The sequence below is a fragment of the Brassica oleracea genome, chromosome C9 (genome assembly GCF_000695525.1).
Source record: "Brassica oleracea var. oleracea cultivar TO1000 chromosome C9, BOL, whole genome shotgun sequence".
NCBI classification, from domain to species: domain Eukaryota; kingdom Viridiplantae; phylum Streptophyta; class Magnoliopsida; order Brassicales; family Brassicaceae; genus Brassica; species Brassica oleracea.
The window spans coordinates 5385361-5405723 of record NC_027756.1 but is presented as its reverse complement, the minus strand read 5'-3'; the positions used below and the strand labels follow the sequence as shown (position 1 = coordinate 5405723).

The window sequence follows — 20363 nt, the reverse complement described above, 5'->3', positions numbered from 1 at the left end:
AACTTCAAGAAAACCAAGAATGATCATTGCGTTTTCATAAAGAGGTACGAAAACGGCGACTTTCTCATATTATTGCTCTATGTTGATGATATGTTAATTGTGGGCCAAGATCACAACAAGATATATAGTTTGAAGAAGGATTTAGGATGGTGTTTTGCGATGAAAGATCTGGAGCAAGCGAGAAAGATTCTCGGAATGAAGATCACTCGGGATAGACCAAAGAAGATTTTATGGTTGTCCCAAGAACGATATGTTGAAAGGGTGCTGGAGAGATTCAACATGCACAAAGCAACGCCGGTGAGCACTTCACTTGGTGGACATTTCAAGCTAAGTTTGAAGCAAAGTCCAACAAGTGAGAAGGAAAAAGGGGAAATGAAGAGGCAGTCTCATGTATGCTATGGTGTGCACCAGACCCGACATTGCCTATGCTGTAGGAGTTGTTAGTCGATTTCTAGCAAATCCAGTAAAGGAGCATTGGAAAGCAGTTAAGTGGATCATACGCTATCTACGAGGCACAATGAAGAAGTGTCTATGTTTTGGCAACGGAAAATTGGATTTAAACGGTTACACCGATGCAGGATAAAGATTCAAGGAAATCTACATCAGGATTTGTGACTACCTTTGCCAGGGGGGCTGTTTCTTGGCAATCGAAGCTACAAAAGTGTGTTGCCTTATCCACCACGGAAGCGGAGTACATCGCAGCAACGGAAGCGTGCAAGGAGATGCTATGGATGAAGAACTTCTTGCTTGAGTTGGGAGTAAAGCAAGACAAGTACAACATGCTATGTGACAACCAAAGTGCTATTCACTTAGCAAAGAATCCAACGTATCACTCTCGCTCGAAGCACATTGACATTCGGCATCATTGGATCCGAGAAGTTCTTGAAGAGAAGCTCATACATCTCAACAATGTACACACCGACAAAAACTGGTCAGACTTTATGACCAAGGTATTACCGATCAAGAAGTTTGAAGATTGTTGCAAAGGCATGGGCATGACGACTGTCTCGGGCTAAATCGGGAATGGGGAGATTTGTTGAGTTTTCCCTCGTTAGCCCAAGTTTAATCTTAATCAAGCTATAACCAAAAAGCCCAAGAAGAATAAATATCTTGAGAAAAATGGAGAAGGATGAAGAAGTGCGTAGAAAAGAAAATGTGTAGAAGATGAAGTGTGTAGAAGATGGAGTGTCCTAGAACTAACTTGTAGTCTCTCCACTTACTAGTATAAATAGGGATGTCTAGTTCACTTGTAATCATCAAAAATCAAGAAAAGTAATAGAGAGAAAACATTTCATAAAGAGTTTTAAAAGTCTCCAAAAAATCTCCAAACACAAGCCTTAGTAGAAAATCTCTTTCTTAAAATACGAAGGTTATCTCAAACATAAATCGTTTACATTCCATCGAAGAAAATATTATCCGCTATCTTTTGATAACTCTTACTTCCACATACATATTGGCCACATATTGATTAGATTTTCACGAGGGGTTAAAACATATGAGGTCAATATGTTTTTTATAGTATGATCTTATTACACAAATCGCATTATTGATGATGGATTGGTGGTGGTGAAAGCCACGTGTAAAATTGTCGGATCCAATTAGACCGGATCTATTCATCTGACGGCTGTCCTTCCGTTAAAGTGTATGATAAAATCTAACGGTCAGGATCACAACCTAAAGTCACTTCCTTTGGGCTCGGAATAAGAGTACTTTCCCGATTTGAACTGGCCCAATAAGTTATAAAGAGAAGAAGAATTTTTGAAACCTCTTAACGAAATAGAACGTTCCAAATTAGCTAGAAGGGTAATGGTTTTATTAGCAATCTAAGCAAAGGATGAAAATGCACATCAAAGCTTCATCTTTTTACAGTTTCACAAATCAAATGAAACTAATCAACCAAGAGTACATAACAAGTAACAACAATGTTGAAAATTTTGTAACGCAAGTATTGTAAAAAATCAAATCAAGATACATTAAACCAATCCAATAAAACTCCTCAGATAGATCAGAAGTCTTTCATTGCTTGCTCTTCTGTGTCTATGTTTCTTTTCTGGTGTTCTCTTGAAGTATTATCTAATATTTATTCTCCAGTCATGACTCGGTGGTTGCAGAATCATCAATCTTCTCTACAACATCATCACCATTGAACTTCAAACCATACATGTGACCCATCTTGGCCCTCTTCGTCTCCAGATATCTCTTATTCTCCTTTGTGATAAGACTCAAGAGAGGCACTCTCCCCACAATAGCTAATCCATATCCCTTCAAACCAACATACTTAGCCGGATTATTCGTCATCAGCTTCATCGTCCTCACTCCCAAATCCCTCAGTACCTGTGCACCAATACCATACTCTCTAGAATCAACAGGAAGTCCTAGCTCCTCGTTAGCTTCAACTGTATCCCTCCCAGCATCTTGCAGATTATAAGCTCTAAGCTTGTGTCCTAAACCAATCCCTCTTCCTTCGTGTCCACGTAGGTAAACCAACACACCACGACCAGCAGACTCAATCTGCTGCATCGCAAGAGCTAGCTGGTTCCCGCAGTCACACCTCGCTGATCCAAATATGTCTCCAGTGAGACATTCTGAATGAACCCTCACAAGAATGTCTTGACCGTCACCAATCTCTCCCTGCCCACAGTTTCAGACAAAATGAGATCCTGTTCTTAAGTCCAAAGCAACAAGAGATGTTGCTACTAACCTTAACCATTGCAATGTGTTCTATACCGTCTAGTATAGACTTGTAGCAATAAGCTGTGAAAGGTCCCCACATTGTCGGAATCCGAGCTGCAGAAGAACGTTCCACTAGCTTATCTCTCTTCCTTCGATATCTGTTCATTAACAGAAACCATAAAGTTTAGACTCTCAGCTTCAAAGAAACACAAAGCCAACAAGTTGCTAGTCGGTCTGGTGGTAAAGAAGTGTCTAGTAAGCACTTGGGTTCAATTCTCGTTGGGAGATACTATTTACATTGCTTGGTTTTCCGACAAAGAGGTGGTGAAACCACTTTTTGATTACCCAAAAAATCATTGCACTCTAACCTGATCAAATCTGCAATGGAAACAATTTTGAGGTTGTTTTCAGCTGCAAATTCACGGAGCTTTGGTAATCTAGCCATGGAACCATCATCATCAACAATCTCACAGAGTACTCCAACAGGTTCTAGTCCAGCTAATACAGTAAGATCAAGAGATGCTTCAGTGTGTCCAGCTCTTCTTAAAACTCCGCCTTCTCGGTACTTGAGAGGAAAGATATGCCCTGGACGGATGAAATCTTCAGGCTTTGAGTCTCTAGACGCAAGTGACAGTATCGTTGTTGCCCTGTCACGTGCTGATACTCCTGTTGTTGTACCATGTTTTGCATCCTATAAAGCAAACAAAACACAATGTTCAAGAAATTGCTAGACGGTCACTAAGTGTAAAGGACTAACTAATAGGCGGATTATTCGGTCCTCTGGGAGCCTAGACTTAACAATTTTTTTATTTATATTTTTAACATTTTTATAAGTTATTTTAGTTTTGGGTTTATTTATAAAACTATTTTGATGAATCATTAAAATTAGATATACAAAACAAAATGAATTAGACAAATTTATGGATTTGTGCTAACATTATTATTTAATTTAACAGATTTAGATTTTAGATCGATTTAAACCGGTTTAGGATGGTTCAAACCAATTTGAATCGTATAAATCGGATTTTAACTAAGACCACTTTTTGGAACCACGACAAAACAATGAGCAACAGATTCTCCAAAACTCAGCACTAAGATGGAAGCTTTTTATTGAGAGGAGAAGAAAGACATACGACAGTGACTGTGAATGCAGTGCAGAGCTTCTCCTCGTTCTCCTTCTGGTTCACCATCAGAGGAAGGTTCAACCTCTGGAGATCATCGTCTTTCATACTCACACAAACAATCCCAGTTCCATGTTTGACAATGAAAGCCATAGCCTCAGGTGTAGCTAACTGAGCAGCCATTACCAAATCACCTTCGTTTTCTCTGTCTTCATCATCCACAACCACCACAAGCTAACACAAACAGTACCAACCAAATCAATAAAAGGAAACAAAGAAAAAAAGGTGGAGACTTTTATTTTAATAAATCAAGAAAAGAGCCAACCTTTCCTTGGCGTATGTCTTCAATGGCTTCAGGGATTGAAGAGAAGCCAGGTGTAGGTAGATCCAACTCGTAGTCATCATCTTCAGCAACGAAACCATTGGCTGGCGCAGGAGATGAGGAGTCTTCGTCAACGAGAGAACCATTGGTGTAAGAAGAGAGGAGATCATCTTCTCTAGAGATCACTGAAGCTTTGACTTTTGAAGTGGTTTTAATGGAGAACGATGATGATGGATGGTGAGATGGTAAAGTAATACGGTGGAGCAATGTAGTAGTAGTAGAGGTTTGGCTAAGTCTGCACATGGAATCATCATCAAATCAAATCATTTGAGGTTCTATGCATCTCATGATCCATAGGTTTAATCTTTGAGATTAGGAAGAGGAAAGCTGACCTTGAGCGGGAGAGAGATATGGTGGAAGGAGAGGACGATGATAGATTGATCGAAGCCATGTCTCCTTCTCTTTCTCTATTTGTAGATGAAATCAAAGTAAACCCTTTTTTGCAATTCTCCGAGAAAATCACGAGGCTTTATGAAGAAGAAGATGCGGAGAAAGGTGGGTTAGGTGACGATAGCGATTAGAGAAGCTTTATTCTAATGGCGGCGCGGATTGGATTGGTAAAAAAAAAAAGAAAAAAGAATGGATATGATTCGGTAGAGGGATAAGACAGAACCACCACTTTGCTTGGCTCTTGTCTTCCTCCCAACGCCGCGGTCGTCTTTTATAAACTTTTCTTTTTCGATTTTCTTTTCAAAACAAGAAAAGTGAATTATGCTTTATCAAAATATATAAGTCATTTAACTCTCTTTTTTAATTAGGATTGAAAATAGGAAATGAGCTAATTAAAATTACAGATTGATTAAGAAATAAGAATAATCCAAAGATAGTTAAGTCTCAAGTGGTATAAACAAAATGTATTTTATAAATAATACACACCTCGGTCAGTTTTTCTGTAGCTTATTTATGTGATTTCATGACGTCATGTTACTAATCAGAATCTTGATGGCTTGGTTTAACGATGATTCCCATGTTACCAATTCATGCGAATCATTGGACCGTCAAAGACTCCAAACACATATATAGCTTTCTGCATATATGATAATTGTAGCACTATAAAAATATGTTGGTATTATAATTATTTGAGTGGCAACCCACTCCTATGAGATACAAACCGCACATTTTAGTGTTCTTTTCATCCACTATTTGATTGGATGACCTACGTAACATATAATGTTTACGTGTTCAAGAAATACACAAAAATAGTATTCAATGTGGGCTTGTACGTTTGTTAACGATGATGTTAGAACTTTAATACATGTGGGCTGCTGCTCTCTTGAAGGTCCCTAAAGTTAATCTCTGGAGTTGTATAATTGAACCAAATTAAGAATTATTTAATTCGGCTAAGTTGAGTATAGTTCCGGTTTAAAGAAAGAACCGAAGACTTTTTTTTAGGTTCTGTTTTAATAAAAAAAACTGTCGTGTTCGCATCCACTCATCATCAACAGCTCTTCGGCATTCAGCACAAAGCGGACTATTTAATATGATTTTTTTCCAAAGCCACCAAGTTTTGCTGGTCCAATAAAGTGTAAATAATATCTTGAACATAAGTGGGTAACTGGTAGCTAAAATAGAAAGTATAAATAAACTTAAAAGCAATATTAAAAATTAATTTACGTCCTTATCGTTATTATTTCAACTGCTAAATAACAATTAAATGATTAATGGAGATATAGTTTGTATATATTGTATGATACATTAATAGTAAATGTGCTTATTGATTTATATGATCTGAATCAATCCAACCAATAACCAAATCAATTTCAAAATGTTACCGATTGATCCAATTGAAGTAGATAAACCAAAAAAAAAAAAAAAAAAAAACTAAAACTAAAACACTTCGCACGTCTCTCTAATCGCCGGCGATGGAGAGCTACGCACTTCACTCTCCCTCCACCCCCGCTTCATTCTCCCACCATCCCTCACGCCTGTCTCTCCTCCGCCGCATCTCATCGAGATCTCCGCCTTCAACCATCTCTCTCCCTTCCCTCCGATCTCACTCCGTTCAACCTCTCACCTTCCCTCTCCTCAAACCAATCCCTCGTCTCTCCGCGCGGATCGCCGCCGCACCACGCGACGACATCCCTCCTCCTTCTCCTTCTCCTTCTCAACCGCAGCAAGGAGCGAAACTACTCCCCCTGATCCTCTCCCTCTCCGTCGGTCTAATCCTCCGATTCGCCGTCTCTCTACCGGAAGGTCTCACCCCGCAAGGGTGGCAGCTTCTCTCCATCTTCCTCTCCACGATCGCCGGCCTCGTACTCAGCCCACTTCCCGTCGGAGCATGGGCCTTCATGGGCCTCACCGCTTCGATCGTCACCAAAACGCTTTCCTTCTCAGCAGCGTTCTCCGCCTTCACGAGCGAAGTCATCTGGCTGATCGTCATCTCCTTCTTCTTCGCTCGTGGGTTCGTTAAAACAGGTCTCGGTGATAGGATCGCTACTTACTTCGTGAAGTGGCTTGGGAAGAGCACGTTAGGTCTCTCTTATGGATTGACGATTAGTGAAGCTTTGATTGCTCCTGCGATGCCTAGTACGACGGCTAGAGCCGGCGGTATTTTCTTGCCGATCATTAAGTCGCTTTCGTTATCGGCGGGGAGTAAACCGGGAGATTCTTCTTCGAGGAAGTTAGGCTCTTACTTAATCCAATCCCAGTTTCAGGTTAGTTCTTGTTTATGTCCTTATGTCGGAAACTCGACTAGTTCTTAGTTAGTAGTGCTTGTGATGTGTAAGGAATGATTTATTTTTTTTATTTTGATGAATTCTCCTAAAAACTACTCCCTCTGTTTCATTTTATTTGTTCTTTCAGTTTTATGCACACAGATTAAGAAAACCTTTAATTTTGCATATTTCCAAAATAAAAATTTCATTAGCTATACAACTAACCATATTTCAAACAATAGAAAAATAAAATAGAGAATATTGTTATTAAATAACATAAAACGACACTTAAAATGAAACAAAACTTTAACTCTAAAACGACAAATAATAGGAAACGGATGGAGTATAAAATTATTTTGATGGATTATCAAAACTAGATATAAAAGCAAAAGAAATTAGATAAAATTATGGATTTATTATACTAACATTTTTACTTAATTTAACAGATTGAAACTAATTTAGATCAAGTTAAAATTGATTTAAACCGATTTAGAATGTTTTATACCGGTTTGAATTGTATAAATTGGATTTTTAAAAAATTGTTTCGATTATGACTGGTTTGCCACCTATACTGGTTTTTAGAACAACGGCTATGGTTGAATGTGTTCTTGAGCATGTGTACCTTTGCAGCTATCTTGAACCGGATTAGTCTTCCTTAACCGGACTTGCTCATCTCTATTTATGTTCTGTGATCTTTTGACAGTGTGCTGGAAACTCTAGTGCTCTGTTCTTGACTGCAGCAGCTCAGAACTTGTTGTGCCTCAAGTTAGCTGAGGAGCTTGGAGTAGTGATTGCAAACCCATGGGTTTCTTGGTTTAAGGCTGCTAGTCTACCTGCAATCATATCGCTTCTTTGTACACCACTAATCCTCTATAAGCTCTACCCTCCAGAAACCAAGGACACACCGGAGGCTCCTGGCATTGCTGCTTTGAAACTCAAGGAGATGGGTCCCGTCACTAAAAACGAATGGATCATGGTCGGAACAATGCTTCTTGCCGTCACTCTTTGGATCTGTGGGTAAGTGTTAGATAATAATAATCTCAGCACTGGTTTACATTTCAACACTCTCCATGGTTAATGTAATGTTTTATATTCCAGAGAGAGTCTTGGGATACCAAGTGTTGTAGCTGCAATGATCGGTCTCTCCATACTTCTTCTCCTTGGTGTACTTAACTGGGACGACTGCCTAAGCGAAAAATCAGCGTGGGACACATTAGCTTGGTTTGCGGTCTTGGTGGGGATGGCAGGACAGCTCACGAACCTCGGTGTTGTTACATGGATGTCTGATTGTGTAGCCAAAGTTTTACAATCACTCTCCTTGAGCTGGCCTGCTGCGTTTGGTCTTCTACAAGCAGCTTACTTCTTCATTCACTATCTGTTCGCAAGTCAAACCGGTCACGTTGGAGCTCTCTTCTCAGCTTTCTTGGCTATGAATATAGCAGCAGGTGTTCCAGGGGTATTAGCTGCACTCGCTTTGGCGTATAACACCAATCTTTTTGGTGCTTTGACTCATTACAGTAGTGGTCAAGCCGCTGTCTACTATGGAGGTATCTTATCAACAGAACTCTCTCTCTCTCTCTCTCTCTCTCTCTCTCTCTTTCTATTTTGATGTCAAAAGAGTCTCTAATTTTGGTTATTATTTTTGCAGCTGGTTATGTTGATCTACCTGATGTATTCAAGATTGGATTTGTGATGGCTACGATTAATGCTATCATCTGGGGAGTAGTTGGAACTTTCTGGTGGAAGTTTTTGGGTCTCTATTAAGAGAAGTTGGTTGTTCTTGAAGCTTACAACTACGTTAAAATCTTCGTTCATCATTTAGTTTCGAGGGTTTTGTCTCCTCTCCTTTTTAATTTACATACGAATAGAGAATACGACAATTCTTTGTAACATAGATATACAGAGATTTGTCAACATGGAGACTCTGGTCTCTTCTCTTTTTATTTCGAGCGTTGAAGCTTTTTACGTTACTTTGCAAACAAATGCAGAAAATGTACTAATTTACAAGTCTTCAGACAATACGAAAGACTTGAAAGCTCTGTCACTTTCCTGCAGCTGTAACGGCAATAACGAATCCAAAAGTCAACAAAGACGCACCAAAACGTTTAACATAATAAGTTTTCTAGTTTGCTGAAAATAGAAAGAGAAGTGTTTTCCGTGTGTCTCAGAGTATTATACAAAGCAAACCTTTGCAACAAACCGAATACCAAATAAAACAGGAGAGACTAAAAGGTGTCTTATCGTTTTCCTTCACACAAACATCGTTAACTCTGGTCGGCTATAAACATTGTTCTGCTCGTCTTCAAGGACCGGGTAAGCAGCAACAAGCGTGTCCTGAGCACCAATGTAGAGCGAATTGTAAATCTTCCAATACACCTCACGGACTTTGCGAGCCGGATGAAACAAACCCTGCAGACAATAGTTCAGTATAACTGCTGCACCCAGCGCGACTCTCATTCCTTCAATTGCTTCCATCACAGCGTTGATAACGTGAGGAGATGTCTCGAAGATGTTGGGCCAGATGAAGTTGAGCAAGTGAACCAAAGCGTCTTCGCATCCCAGACCCGCTACACCTAACGCCATGTGTTTCACTGCTGAAGCTGCGGTTTGTCTGTGAACCAAGTCTCTGTCCATGAGCGCGTCTTCGAGCAACGGCGTGACCGCGTATATGTAATCCTTGCCCATTTCTCCAATGTACTCGAAGAGGAAAGAGAGGGATTTGAGGACACCGTTTTGGACGTTGAGCTCTGGAACACGGTACTCGTTCATCAGAGCGGGCAAGACAGTAAACGGAGAGCACGTTTCAGCGACTATGGCGATTGCGACTGTGGTGCAGACACGGTTCTGCCGCTCTTGGACTTTGAGATTGTTCAGTAACGTGGCTAGAACGTCTTGCGGTCCAATGGCTTTGGCTATGTACCCGAAAGTGTTGACAGTGGCACGTCGAATACCTTTCTTATGAGCTTTGAGCATCTCAAGAAGCTCGAAACAGATTCTCATCCATTCCCTCGCTGGAACAAACTCAGCACCACGATCAGCAATTCTACCAACAAGGTCGATACAATTCTCTTGCACTTTCTCATGCCTGTTCTTCAAAATGGGAGTCAGTCTTGGAAGCAGATCCTTAATAGGAGGAGTCATCTTTGTCATACCAATCACGTTGACAATTGCTTTTAGAGCTCCAAGAATTGATCCCAAGACTTCAGGGTACTCTTCTCCGAGATACTCGTACAAAACAACACCTAGATGTCCCATCAACTGTTCCTCTCCACACTGCTTCATCACAACAGCAATTCTGGAAATAAGATCAGCGGCTTGTTGTCTCACCTTTGCACTCTTGTTGTTTAATCTCCACTTGATGGTACCACAGATCTGAGGAAGGTAAGGCTTCACTCGCTGACCAAGACCATTCACCACAGCACCGAACCCATTAAGCATCACGTTAGTATCGTCGGTTGTCTGCTCTTGGAAAGCATAAAGAATGCCATCTATGAGCAGCTCCTCCAATCTCGAATCAATATCAGATGCTCCCAAGTTTGTGATAACCTTGTCAATGGTTTCCATAACCATACGGCGGTAGGGTTCACTCTCGTCTTTAAGATCTTCAACAACCCTCGCCACGATATCAGCAACGCCAACCTTGTTCGCAATCTCAACTGTAGTTTCAACAAGCTGCTTATAGTTTCTCTTCTCTAGAGCCATTCTCCTAACCCAGAAATGCTTGAAAAACTCAGGCAGAATATCGCTGCGGATGTAATCCGGTTCAACCCCTTCTGTGCTTACACACTGTTTCACCACCTTGAGGACAATCTTCTTCATCTCTTCATCAGGTGACTGGAACTCGCGAATAAGGATAACCATCACTTCTTTTGTGTAATAGCTCGCGTATATAGCATCCATCAAGGGAATGATAAAACCAATCGCCTTCAAGAACGCAGCCAAGACTTTTCCACGGTGAGACCTAATACCTTTCCACAGAGGCTTCAGAACAGAGTCAAAGCTCTCGATACCATAAGGAGCAGCAGCTTCGGCAAGAGCAGCCAGCGATAAGGCCGTAATGGTCCTAACCTTCTGATTTTCATCACTGAGACCATGTTCGATAATTTCCACCAGAGACCTCAAATGAGGTAAAACAGCACAGCCGATTAGTATGGCAATCTGCTGGACAATCTTAATCCCAGTGTGCCGCGCCTGCCATGACTTCTTACTCTGGCAAACGGCTTTCAGGAACGGCAAGAGTGCAGGGATTCCAAGAGCTGAAGCCACCACACTGAAAGCTCTTGCTGTTGTGTTCCTCACATACTCATCAATGTTGTCTATATCGGGACGCATAGCTGCAATCATCGTGGCTAAGCCTGCTGCTTTGCTAAGGTTCGAAATAATTTCTCTCCCTTCAACACGAGCATAGTAATCTTCATCAATCAGCAAGGGCTCAATAACAACCAGAATCTTGTGGACGAAGGGCCTCACCAGCTCATCAAGTTTGTACAGAATCCTATCAATTACTTTCACCAAAAGATGCCTCTCTTGATCTTCCAAAGTTGGTTGCATGAGCAACGGCAGGATTTTATTAAACAAAGGACCAGCACCAAGCTCACGAGCCTTATCAGTAAGCTGCCTTAGAGCTGTTTTCCTCTGAGCAGGCGTTCCGTTTTTGACCTTGAGCAACAGTTTCATGATCTTGCGTTCTTTCTGCTCGTCAGGAGACAGCTCTTCTTCGTTCTCTTCATTCAACAGCGCTGCAAAATACTGATAATCCTCTGGTTTCATAAACGGCAGCCCATCAGGAAGCTCCTGAGGCACATCAAACTGCTGCCCACGGTGTTCCTCGGGGATAACGTAGCCAGGAGTTGTCATGGGTGTCGGGGTTCCCATAGCCTTCCTAGCAGGGGTTCTGACAGGAACATAAGAAGCAGGCGGGTCCAACACCTTGTATCCTTCTGTAGGAAACATGGCATCAAGTTCTTCATCACTCAACGGTCTGTTTCTCTCTTCAATATCCTTCTCCCACCTCGCCAAATTGTACTGCTCCGGAGTCATAGCACCACGCAGATTAAGCTGACTCGGAGTTGGAGTAGCCATATCAATTCCCCCAAACGGAGTGACACCAGGAGTGTAAGCAGCAGTAGGAGTCATTCCACCCATAGGTGTAGCACTTCCCATAGTGGCAGGTGTCTCATCCCACCTAGAACGTTGACGCTTCGGTGTTGGCGTAGCAGACCCTTTCGGAGTCGCGTCCCAAGTAACACCTGAAGGAGTTGCACCTGGAGTAACACCCCCACCTGGTGTTGCATCGGAATCAGTCACACGTCCAGGAGTAGGAGTCTCGTCCCATCTGTTCCTCCCCCTCCTTCCAGCAGATGGTGTGGCATCACCAGCTCTCCCTGGAGTTGCGTCCCATTTCCCAATCCCAGGAGCTGATTCAGCTACATCCCAATCCGAATCCGAAGCTTTAGCTTTCTTTCCACCACCACCATCTTCTTCAGCATGGTCCCATCTGTTCCTCCTCTTGGAAGAAGCAGCAGGAGCAGAGTCTTTCTGCTCCTTGGCAGCTTCCTCCGCTTCTTTCTTCTTCTTAGCAATAAGCCTCATAGTCTCCTCCCTCTCCCTCTGCACAGCCGTCTCCCTCATATGATCATTATAAGTCCTAACACTCGGATCCGGAGTCTTCTCCCCCATAGCAAACGGATCAACTCTATCCGGAGATAAAACTCGGTTAAGCCTCCTGTTACGATAATCACCCTCGCGCTCCGCGATAGTCTGCCTAGGCTTGAACCCTCCGTCGTCATCCTCGACGTGAGCGCGAGCCACGTCGTTGAGGATAGACTTGGGAGCGGTGTAAGAGGCGAGACGCTGAGCCACGAGGGAGCCGGTGGCGTCCAGATTCGAATCCTCCTCGTCGTTCGGCGCGATGGAGGTTACATAGGAATCACGGTCGTTGCCTCCGTAGAGATCGCGATCGAAGTTCACGGAAGTGAGGGAAGCGAGCTCTGCTTCGATCTTACGCCTCTCTTCCTGAGTTTTAGCGATCTCTGGATCTAGATCCGCCATGGTAGATAGGTTTCTTCAACAACAACAAAAACAATATAGACTCGATCAGATTAGAAACAGATCAAACAAAAACGTAAGCAAGATGATAAGAAGAACTCACAGATTATCGGAATCGCCTGAGATTGAAAATGGGGAAGTAAAGAAACGCGAGAACTAGGGTTTATCCAGTTGCAAGGCAGGAAAATAAATAAATAGATAAATACAAGGAAATGAAGTGATTGGAATTGACCAATCGAGCGAGTCGGTTCTTTTGTTTGGGCCAGGGAACTCGTACTCTTTTCGTTTATTTTGGGTTCACACAAGTTCCAAAAGCCCACTTATTTATATATACGCCAATGGGCTTGTGTATTCATTTTTTGCTTAAATTCGTAACTATATTTAGAAAACAATTATTATGACAAATTTACTGTCTCAGGAAAAAAAAATTGTTTAAGAAAAATATATATATTTTACATTTTCGATGCATAAATTAATTGCAAATTGTAAACTTCAAAAAACATAATGACGTTTATAAAGATTTTATTGGTTAAAAGTCGTGGAGAATAGTTGGTAACGGAAAATATGCATTTTCAATGCATAAATTAATTGCAAATTGTAAATTTCAAAAAACATAATGGTATTTATAAAGATTTTATTGGTTAAAAGTTGTGGAGAATAATTAGTAACGGAAAATATGGTTTCTTAATAAGTGTGAAAAACCTAAAATATATATCTTTTTGAAACGTAGAGAGTTTATGTATTGAGAATTTCTTTTAACGAAAATATTTAATTTTGATAAGAAGATTAGTCAAATATTCCTATTTTTATTTATTCATTTCAAATATTCCGTTTTAAAAAATTAAATATAATTCCTTATTTAGTTTTTTTTTTCATTCATCAAATGGTATCATTCTAAATCTTTATTTAGTAAACTTCTAGTGTCTGGCACTGGAAAAGATTACGAAAATAACCAAAATTGCAATATGGATATAATCTATGAAATGAAAGAATTGAAAAGATGACATACACAACAAAGTATTAGTAGAATAACCTTACTACTCTAGCATGGCTGTTTAACTAACACGTTTTGCGTCAACTAACACGTTTTATTTTGGCGATCAAAACTGAAAGACAACATAGCATTATAACATTAAAAAAAAATTTGCAGACCAATCCCAAGAAGAACCACATGATAGTAAGAGAAAAAAAAAGACCAATCACCATGTAAAACTGTAAAAATCCAAACCAGTTTGTGTACAAAAGGCATTGCGCACTGAAACCTATGCACAAGCCATATGCTTCTCATAACGGTACATACAACTTGAAAAGAACACGTCTCTATACCCAAACTAATAAATCAAATCCACCATTCTTCCAACTATGTAGAGAGATCTTCCGGCTGTATTTACATTGCAAAACCTAAATGAAGTTAGAAAAAAAAAAAGCATTGTGATCATCATCATACAGTGAGTGGATCATCATCATTCAAATGCAAGAGACATGAAAGTATCATCATCCAAAAGAGAATCAATGTCGATCAAATCATCTTCCTCGTTGTAATTCGCAGCTTCCTCTGTGTTGTTGTTGTTGTTGTTCATAGCTGAGCTAGAAGAAGCCTGTTAACAAAGTAAGAGTCTCATCAATTAAATGTTACAAAGACTTGAAAGAAAAAAAAATACACAATTGTTACCTCGTTCTCGCGGATGCCTTCGACAACAGTCAATAGCCTACGGTACTGAGCACGTGCTTCTGGATACTGAGCCATAGACTTGACTCTGGTGAGAGCCTTTTGAAGCCTTTCCTCGGTTTGTTTCCTTCCTTCCTTGAGAAAGTCATAGTCATCTTCTTGTGCCGGAGCAGCACATACAGGCTCAGGTGCCTTAGTGACTGCATCGCGTTTGAAACCGCGTAGGCCGCTACCTTTGCGTCTCCACCGCAAGATGATCTTCTCGAGTAATCCTACAGACCATATAATGGCTCTGTATTGTTTCCTCACTTGATGTCCTCTCACATGAGCCTAAAAGGGTAATAATCAGTAAAATAAACAGACAGAAGCCTTAAGAAATGATTCAAACCTGAATCTTGACGATTCTTTGTCGGATCAAAAGAAACTCCTTTCTCTTCTTCCAACCACGGTACTTTTTCTGAATCTGAACAGCAGCGGCATGAACAGCAGCGCCGCTACTGTGTCCTCCCGCCTTCTTACTCTTCCCAGCTGCAAAAGAAACAGCCAACTCATCGGACAAACCAAACTCGTTCTTGTCCCCAATCTCAGACAGCTGTTTCCTCTGGAACGACTGCATCCTAAATACTTGATGAAGACGATCAGCCGCTTGCGTCGCGTTCAAGACGGCAGTGAGAGAATCCTTCATCGACAGCGTTTCAGGTACATCACCGTAACTCATAGGAGTAGCTGTCCGCTCGGCTACCGTTTGAACAGCTTTTGCTCTAGAGGAGTCAGTGGAGCTGTCTTCCTTGCCGTCCACTGTTAGCTTCTCGAGGTAGCTGGTGAGGGAAGACTCTGCAAGGAAACCTGAGATTCCCCTGTGTCCGTTTCCGTAAGCCAAGTCGGAAGCTGTTTTGCCCAGAGGAAGCTCCGGAGATGGGTCTGTTACTGCTCCAGAATCAGCACCTAGAGAGACAAGTAGAGCAACAGTATCCTCCCTGAAGAATAACAATAAACAAACTGTCAGGGTTTAACGAGAATTCAAAGAGAAATGGTCTGAAGACTGAGAAGTAGGTTATTAACCCAACCGAACCGAAAAGTTAGATTTTCGGTTCAATTCGGTTAGAAGCTTCTGCGCAATTCGGCAACTAAACAAAATTTGGTTTTCAGTTTGGTAATCAGTTAAGTTTGGCAATCGGTTAGTTCGGTTTCTTAAAAAGTAAGTTTTGCCAAACAATATCAATCTTAACCAAACTTCCGAACCGGAAATAACCGAACTTCACCAAAAAAATTGAATTTTATACAATTTAAACCGAAAATTTAACTGAAACCAAAAACTTAATTTAGAAATTTCGACCAACCCAAACTAACCGAAGAAACCGAATCCGCAGGCCTTGAGAACTTTCAAATCCAAGCTAAGTGGTAAAGACGTTTTAGGCCAAAAAAAAAGTAACTGAAGAAACATAAAGTCTGAACTGAGGTTTTTACCTGCCACTGAATGCAGCCCAATGAAGAGCAGACCACCCATTTGCATCTCGGAAGTTGATGCTAACTCCTGCTGCCAAAATTGGCTTTATAGCCCAATCATACCCTAACGCTGCAGCAAGGTGTAAGACACCCTGTCCATCTTCATCAAGTATATTTGGACCCTTCCCCTCTTCAGTCACCTTGTGGATTAGCCATAAATATAATTTATCTTCAAACTCTTCCCTAACAAGTCGCTCCTTTGCTTCCACCGCAGTTAAATCTTTCTCAACTGTCGATGTGAGGAAGGACTCCTTTTCATCTTTAAGCAACATGATTCTACTGATTTTTCTTCGTTTCTCCCCAACATCCTCAAATACATTGTGTTCCTGAGCACTAGATACGCGAGCCAGGAGATTTTCAAACCGAACATGAAGCGATGCTTCATTTGTATAGGCACCGTAAATGTCCGCAGTGTTTAGCTTTCTCGCAGAGCCAGGAAGGAAATCAAACTCTCGTACTTCGCTGCAAGAGAATCTGTCGGAACATGTAATGTAGAACGGGACTTGACCAACTTCATGAGGAGGAGCATGACAGCAAAGAACACCGTCCACTAGAATCTCAGCAGGAACCTCCACTTCTCCAAACATGCATGCCCAGCTGTAGCTAGTTACTTCCTCAGGACTCAACAGAAACGTCCCAATAACCATGACCTGTTGGAGACAATTAAAAAGGGTAGATGAGGAATAAAAGAGCTGATACAACTATAAAAGATAACAGGACAGAACAATAACATACTCTCTCTCTATTTCAATTTACTTGGTGTTTAAGGTTTTTGCACACCAATTAAGAAATCATTAACTTTTATTTCTTTTTGCATTAACTAAAGCTAATTCAACCAATAATAAATTATACAATACAATATAACTGGTCAAATAACATTAAAATTTTGCATAGAAAATTGAATATTTCATTTAAATAGGAACAAAATAAAATCTTAAAACATCATTTAAAATGAAACACAGAGAGTAATATTTACCTCAACTGCTGTGTCTGTCTGAGTCCATTTGGGCCAAAAGTCTATCATGGTGAAGCGCTGATCCTTGGACAAGGAAGGGCTTAAGGAAGACGCAGCAGCTGCAGTTTCAACAGAGGTCCACCCAATACCCCCGGAAGAAGACTGCATCTGCAAGTCCTCCATCTCGGCGAGCTCGTTGCTAACCCACCGAGAGAAACTGTCAACTTTTTTCAAACTATCCTCTTTCTTCAACAGTGATTTCCTTAGAGGTAGCGTTTGGTTAGCACTTGCTTCGTATAGCAGATCCTCAGGGCCAAATTTAGGTATGTATGCTGCTTCAACACTTGTAAACGGAGCTTGAAAACTACTACCCCCAATAGGCTGCTGCTGCTGGTTTTGACTGCCGATAAGACTCGAAAACGTCCCAAAATTCTCATGTAAGGCCAGGTCAGTACCATGGGAGTCCATGGGCCATTTTTGCAATGGCAAGCTGTCCTGAACTGGAATCTACAGAGACGAGAATCTCTCTGTCAATCAATAGTTCAATACAGACCCTCTCTCACATATAATCTATACTTATATATTAGATGGATAAGTTGGATACAGTACCTGCCAATTTACTTGGTTTTGAAGAGGGCTTCTGAGATGCCCTTCCACGGACATTAATCCAGCATTAGAAGGATTTGTCTGAGTCAACAGAGGATTATAAGGTAGGTTCTGGTATCTTGCCAATGGATTCTCAAAGGAAGCATCTAATGCTGGGACACCCACTAATCTTTGGGAGTCGCTTTCTTTGACTCTATTCCCATGAATCCAACCATCTCGGTTTCCTAGAAAGGGAAGAGGCAAAACTTTTAGTAAAGCAAGGTAGCCTGTAAATAGAACTATATCCCTAAACAGGAGATACCAAAGCACATAAAGTCAAAGAGAAGTATATATACCAGAATCAGCATCTTCACATAGTGGTGACAATGTGCTGGATGTGTTTGCTGTTGAATCAATGTTCACAGAAGTGGAGCCAGTCAGAGAATTTGAATTGGTTTCTTTAATTCCACTAGAACTTATCCGATTACCCTGTATAAATAGCATGAACTTGTCAAAACCACCATTAAAAAAAAAAAGAGAATCCACTTTTTAAAAAGAACAATATAATTTTGAGTGATGGATGTTTATATTCTAAAGAATATATTAGTACTGTACCGACTACCGAGAGAGAAAAGCTATACCTTAACCTCCAAGTAGTGGACAAAAACAATATGCATCAGTTCCCTGTACCCATAAAAAACAGAGGACATCAGCACTAAAACTAACTAGCCAAATTTCATTTTTTCGTTCTGTTCTCAAAGTAACATTTACGGTACATTAAACACAATAAAAGAAAATGAAATATGAAGAAAAAAATAGGACTCACTGTTCAAGTATCCAGTAGCAACGCCTCTGGAAATTCTCATTGTCTTCCCCATGTGCATAGTAACAATGTAATACATCAATGCTTCCTACCTATATATACTACAATGTTACTCTAAAATACTTATGTAAAATTAGTGAGGAAACATGAATGTAAATGTATTATTAACCTTGAGCTTTTCGTGAGCCTCTTTCACCGTTTTACCATCTTTCTTCTTCCTCCAGTTGTGCCCATCTTTCCTAAAATATCTGAGCACCTTCCTATCAAACAGAAAGAGTGAACCACCTAGAAAAACACGAGACGGTGTAAGAAAATATTAAAGCCAAGAGAAGTAGGATATAAAACTATTCAGTATCCTAGTCACTGCTCAGCCATGTACATCATAGCTTAGTAATGTTGTTTTGCAGCCAAAATTTGAAGAAACTCAGCGGAAAGAAAAACATACTGGGTGGTCGGTTGGGAGGCTCTGACGCAATATGAAACTTCTGGTAGTTTCGAAGAATCTCACAAATCTCAGCAGGTCTCAGCCACCTGTGTTGTGCTTCTGACAGCAACTGTTGAATATCTACAAGTTCACAAAGAAAAAAAAACACGTCAACGCTAACGACTTTGAATCTGGATACAGTTCCAGGACAACACTCCCTTGCACTAACCAATATCAAAATGCAAACAGAGTAGATCAACTCATCGTGACCAGAAATTTCATTCCGACAAAGAAACATGAGCACTTAGCTCAGACAAATTAATAACCAATTCCGAAAAAAACATGGCAAACAACAACCCTAACGACTTTGAATCTGCATACAGTTATACTCTCTTGAACTAGCCAATATCAAAATGCAAAATAGTCATTTCAGCTAATCGTGGCCAGAAATTTAATTCCGACAAAGTGACAAAAGAACTCACTCAATTCAGACAAAAGTAATTACCAATTCCGACAACCATGGCAAACAACAACCCTAACGACTTAGAATCTGGATACAGTTCCCAGAGCTAACACTCTCTGCACTAACCAATATCGAAATGCAAAATAGTTATTTTAGCTAATCAAGACATAGATTTCGTTCCGACAAGACACAAAAGAACTCGATTCAGACCAAGTAATAATCAATTCCCGACAAACAACAACCATTTGCTAGAATCCAATCAATGATCAGATCCAAACTACCAAACGAGTAAAACGACCGTAGATGAAGAGATTAGAAAACCTAATTGAGGGGCAAATCCGAAAGATCCACGATCCGCCATAGAACAAAAACCCAGCAGAGATCTCTAGCTTGTAGCAATCACAGAGAATCAAACGAACCCTAGAAAATCGATCTGGGTATGTATGAAACTGAGCTAACTCTTATAATATTGTATCTTCCTCTTTTTGAAACTTTCCAGGTGTGAAAGCGAATTGATTTCTTTCCCTTTAATCCCTTTTGGGGGGGGGGGAGTCGGAGGAAATCGGAAGGAAAGTGCCGATACGGTGGAGGTTGTTTTTATAAAACCAGTGCAGGTAGCACCATCATCTCCAATAATTATATTACACGTGGATCCACGGATTACATTTGCGCACGTGTTCTTTTTCTTAGATCATGATTGTAAAAATTATCCTCATCTTTATTAGTGCTAAATTTATGATCATGATTATTAAATTTGTCGTTATAATGAAATTAATAATTATTGCAAATTGAAGACGATAACAATAATTAATGTAATTATATAATTGAATCAATTGTTGTTCAATGTATTCAACGCAAGAGATTTTTATCAATACCAAAAAATATGGAAACAATTATATTTTATTGATTTGATTAATACTACTTAGTTAATGTTTTAAAATAAAACTATTTTGAGTTCTTCGTAGATAATAGTATATATAATTACATGGATAACTGGAAGATATGATGTAGACAGAATCTTGAATTTTTTTTTAAAACAATATACGGCTTAACATAACGC

At 40.4% G+C, this 20363-nt stretch overlaps 4 protein-coding genes across 4 annotated transcripts; 1 reads left to right on the top strand and 3 right to left on the bottom strand.

Annotated features, from left to right (window-relative positions):
- Window positions 1–1841: 1841 nt before the first annotated feature.
- On the bottom strand, window positions 1842–4827 carry LOC106319023 (bifunctional riboflavin biosynthesis protein RIBA 1, chloroplastic). The gene is made up of 6 exons (XM_013757224.1): window positions 4509–4827; window positions 4120–4411; window positions 3807–4028; window positions 3042–3364; window positions 2702–2831; window positions 1842–2631 (listed from the first exon to the last, which is right to left on the bottom strand). The coding sequence occupies exons 1-6, from the start codon at window positions 4565–4567 to the stop codon at window positions 2092–2094; spliced, it is 1566 nt and encodes a 521-aa protein (XP_013612678.1). The 5' UTR covers window positions 4568–4827; the 3' UTR covers window positions 1842–2091.
- Window positions 4828–5979: 1152 nt separating this feature from the next.
- Window positions 5980–8773, top strand: LOC106317505 (dicarboxylate transporter 2.1, chloroplastic-like). The gene is made up of 4 exons (XM_013755313.1): window positions 5980–6830; window positions 7534–7847; window positions 7929–8377; window positions 8479–8773. Exons 1-4 carry the CDS (start codon window positions 6039–6041, stop codon window positions 8592–8594), a joined length of 1671 nt encoding a protein of 556 aa, XP_013610767.1. The 5' UTR covers window positions 5980–6038; the 3' UTR covers window positions 8595–8773.
- A 137-nt stretch (window positions 8774–8910) lies between these two features.
- LOC106317504 (splicing factor 3B subunit 1-like) lies at window positions 8911–13078 on the bottom strand. Its single transcript, XM_013755312.1, has 2 exons — window positions 12982–13078; window positions 8911–12894 (listed from the first exon to the last, which is right to left on the bottom strand). Exon 2 carries the CDS (start codon window positions 12879–12881, stop codon window positions 9081–9083), a length of 3801 nt encoding a protein of 1266 aa, XP_013610766.1. The 5' UTR covers window positions 12882–12894; window positions 12982–13078; the 3' UTR covers window positions 8911–9080.
- A 978-nt stretch (window positions 13079–14056) lies between these two features.
- LOC106317808 (calmodulin-binding transcription activator 2) lies at window positions 14057–19886 on the bottom strand. The gene is made up of 12 exons (XM_013755581.1): window positions 19625–19886; window positions 18862–18981; window positions 18586–18701; window positions 18420–18508; window positions 18235–18277; window positions 17950–18082; window positions 17618–17838; window positions 17030–17515; window positions 16015–16703; window positions 14936–15524; window positions 14551–14877; window positions 14057–14476 (listed from the first exon to the last, which is right to left on the bottom strand). The coding sequence occupies exons 1-12, from the start codon at window positions 19662–19664 to the stop codon at window positions 14342–14344; spliced, it is 2988 nt and encodes a 995-aa protein (XP_013611035.1). The 5' UTR covers window positions 19665–19886; the 3' UTR covers window positions 14057–14341.
- Window positions 19887–20363: the final 477 nt, after the last annotated feature.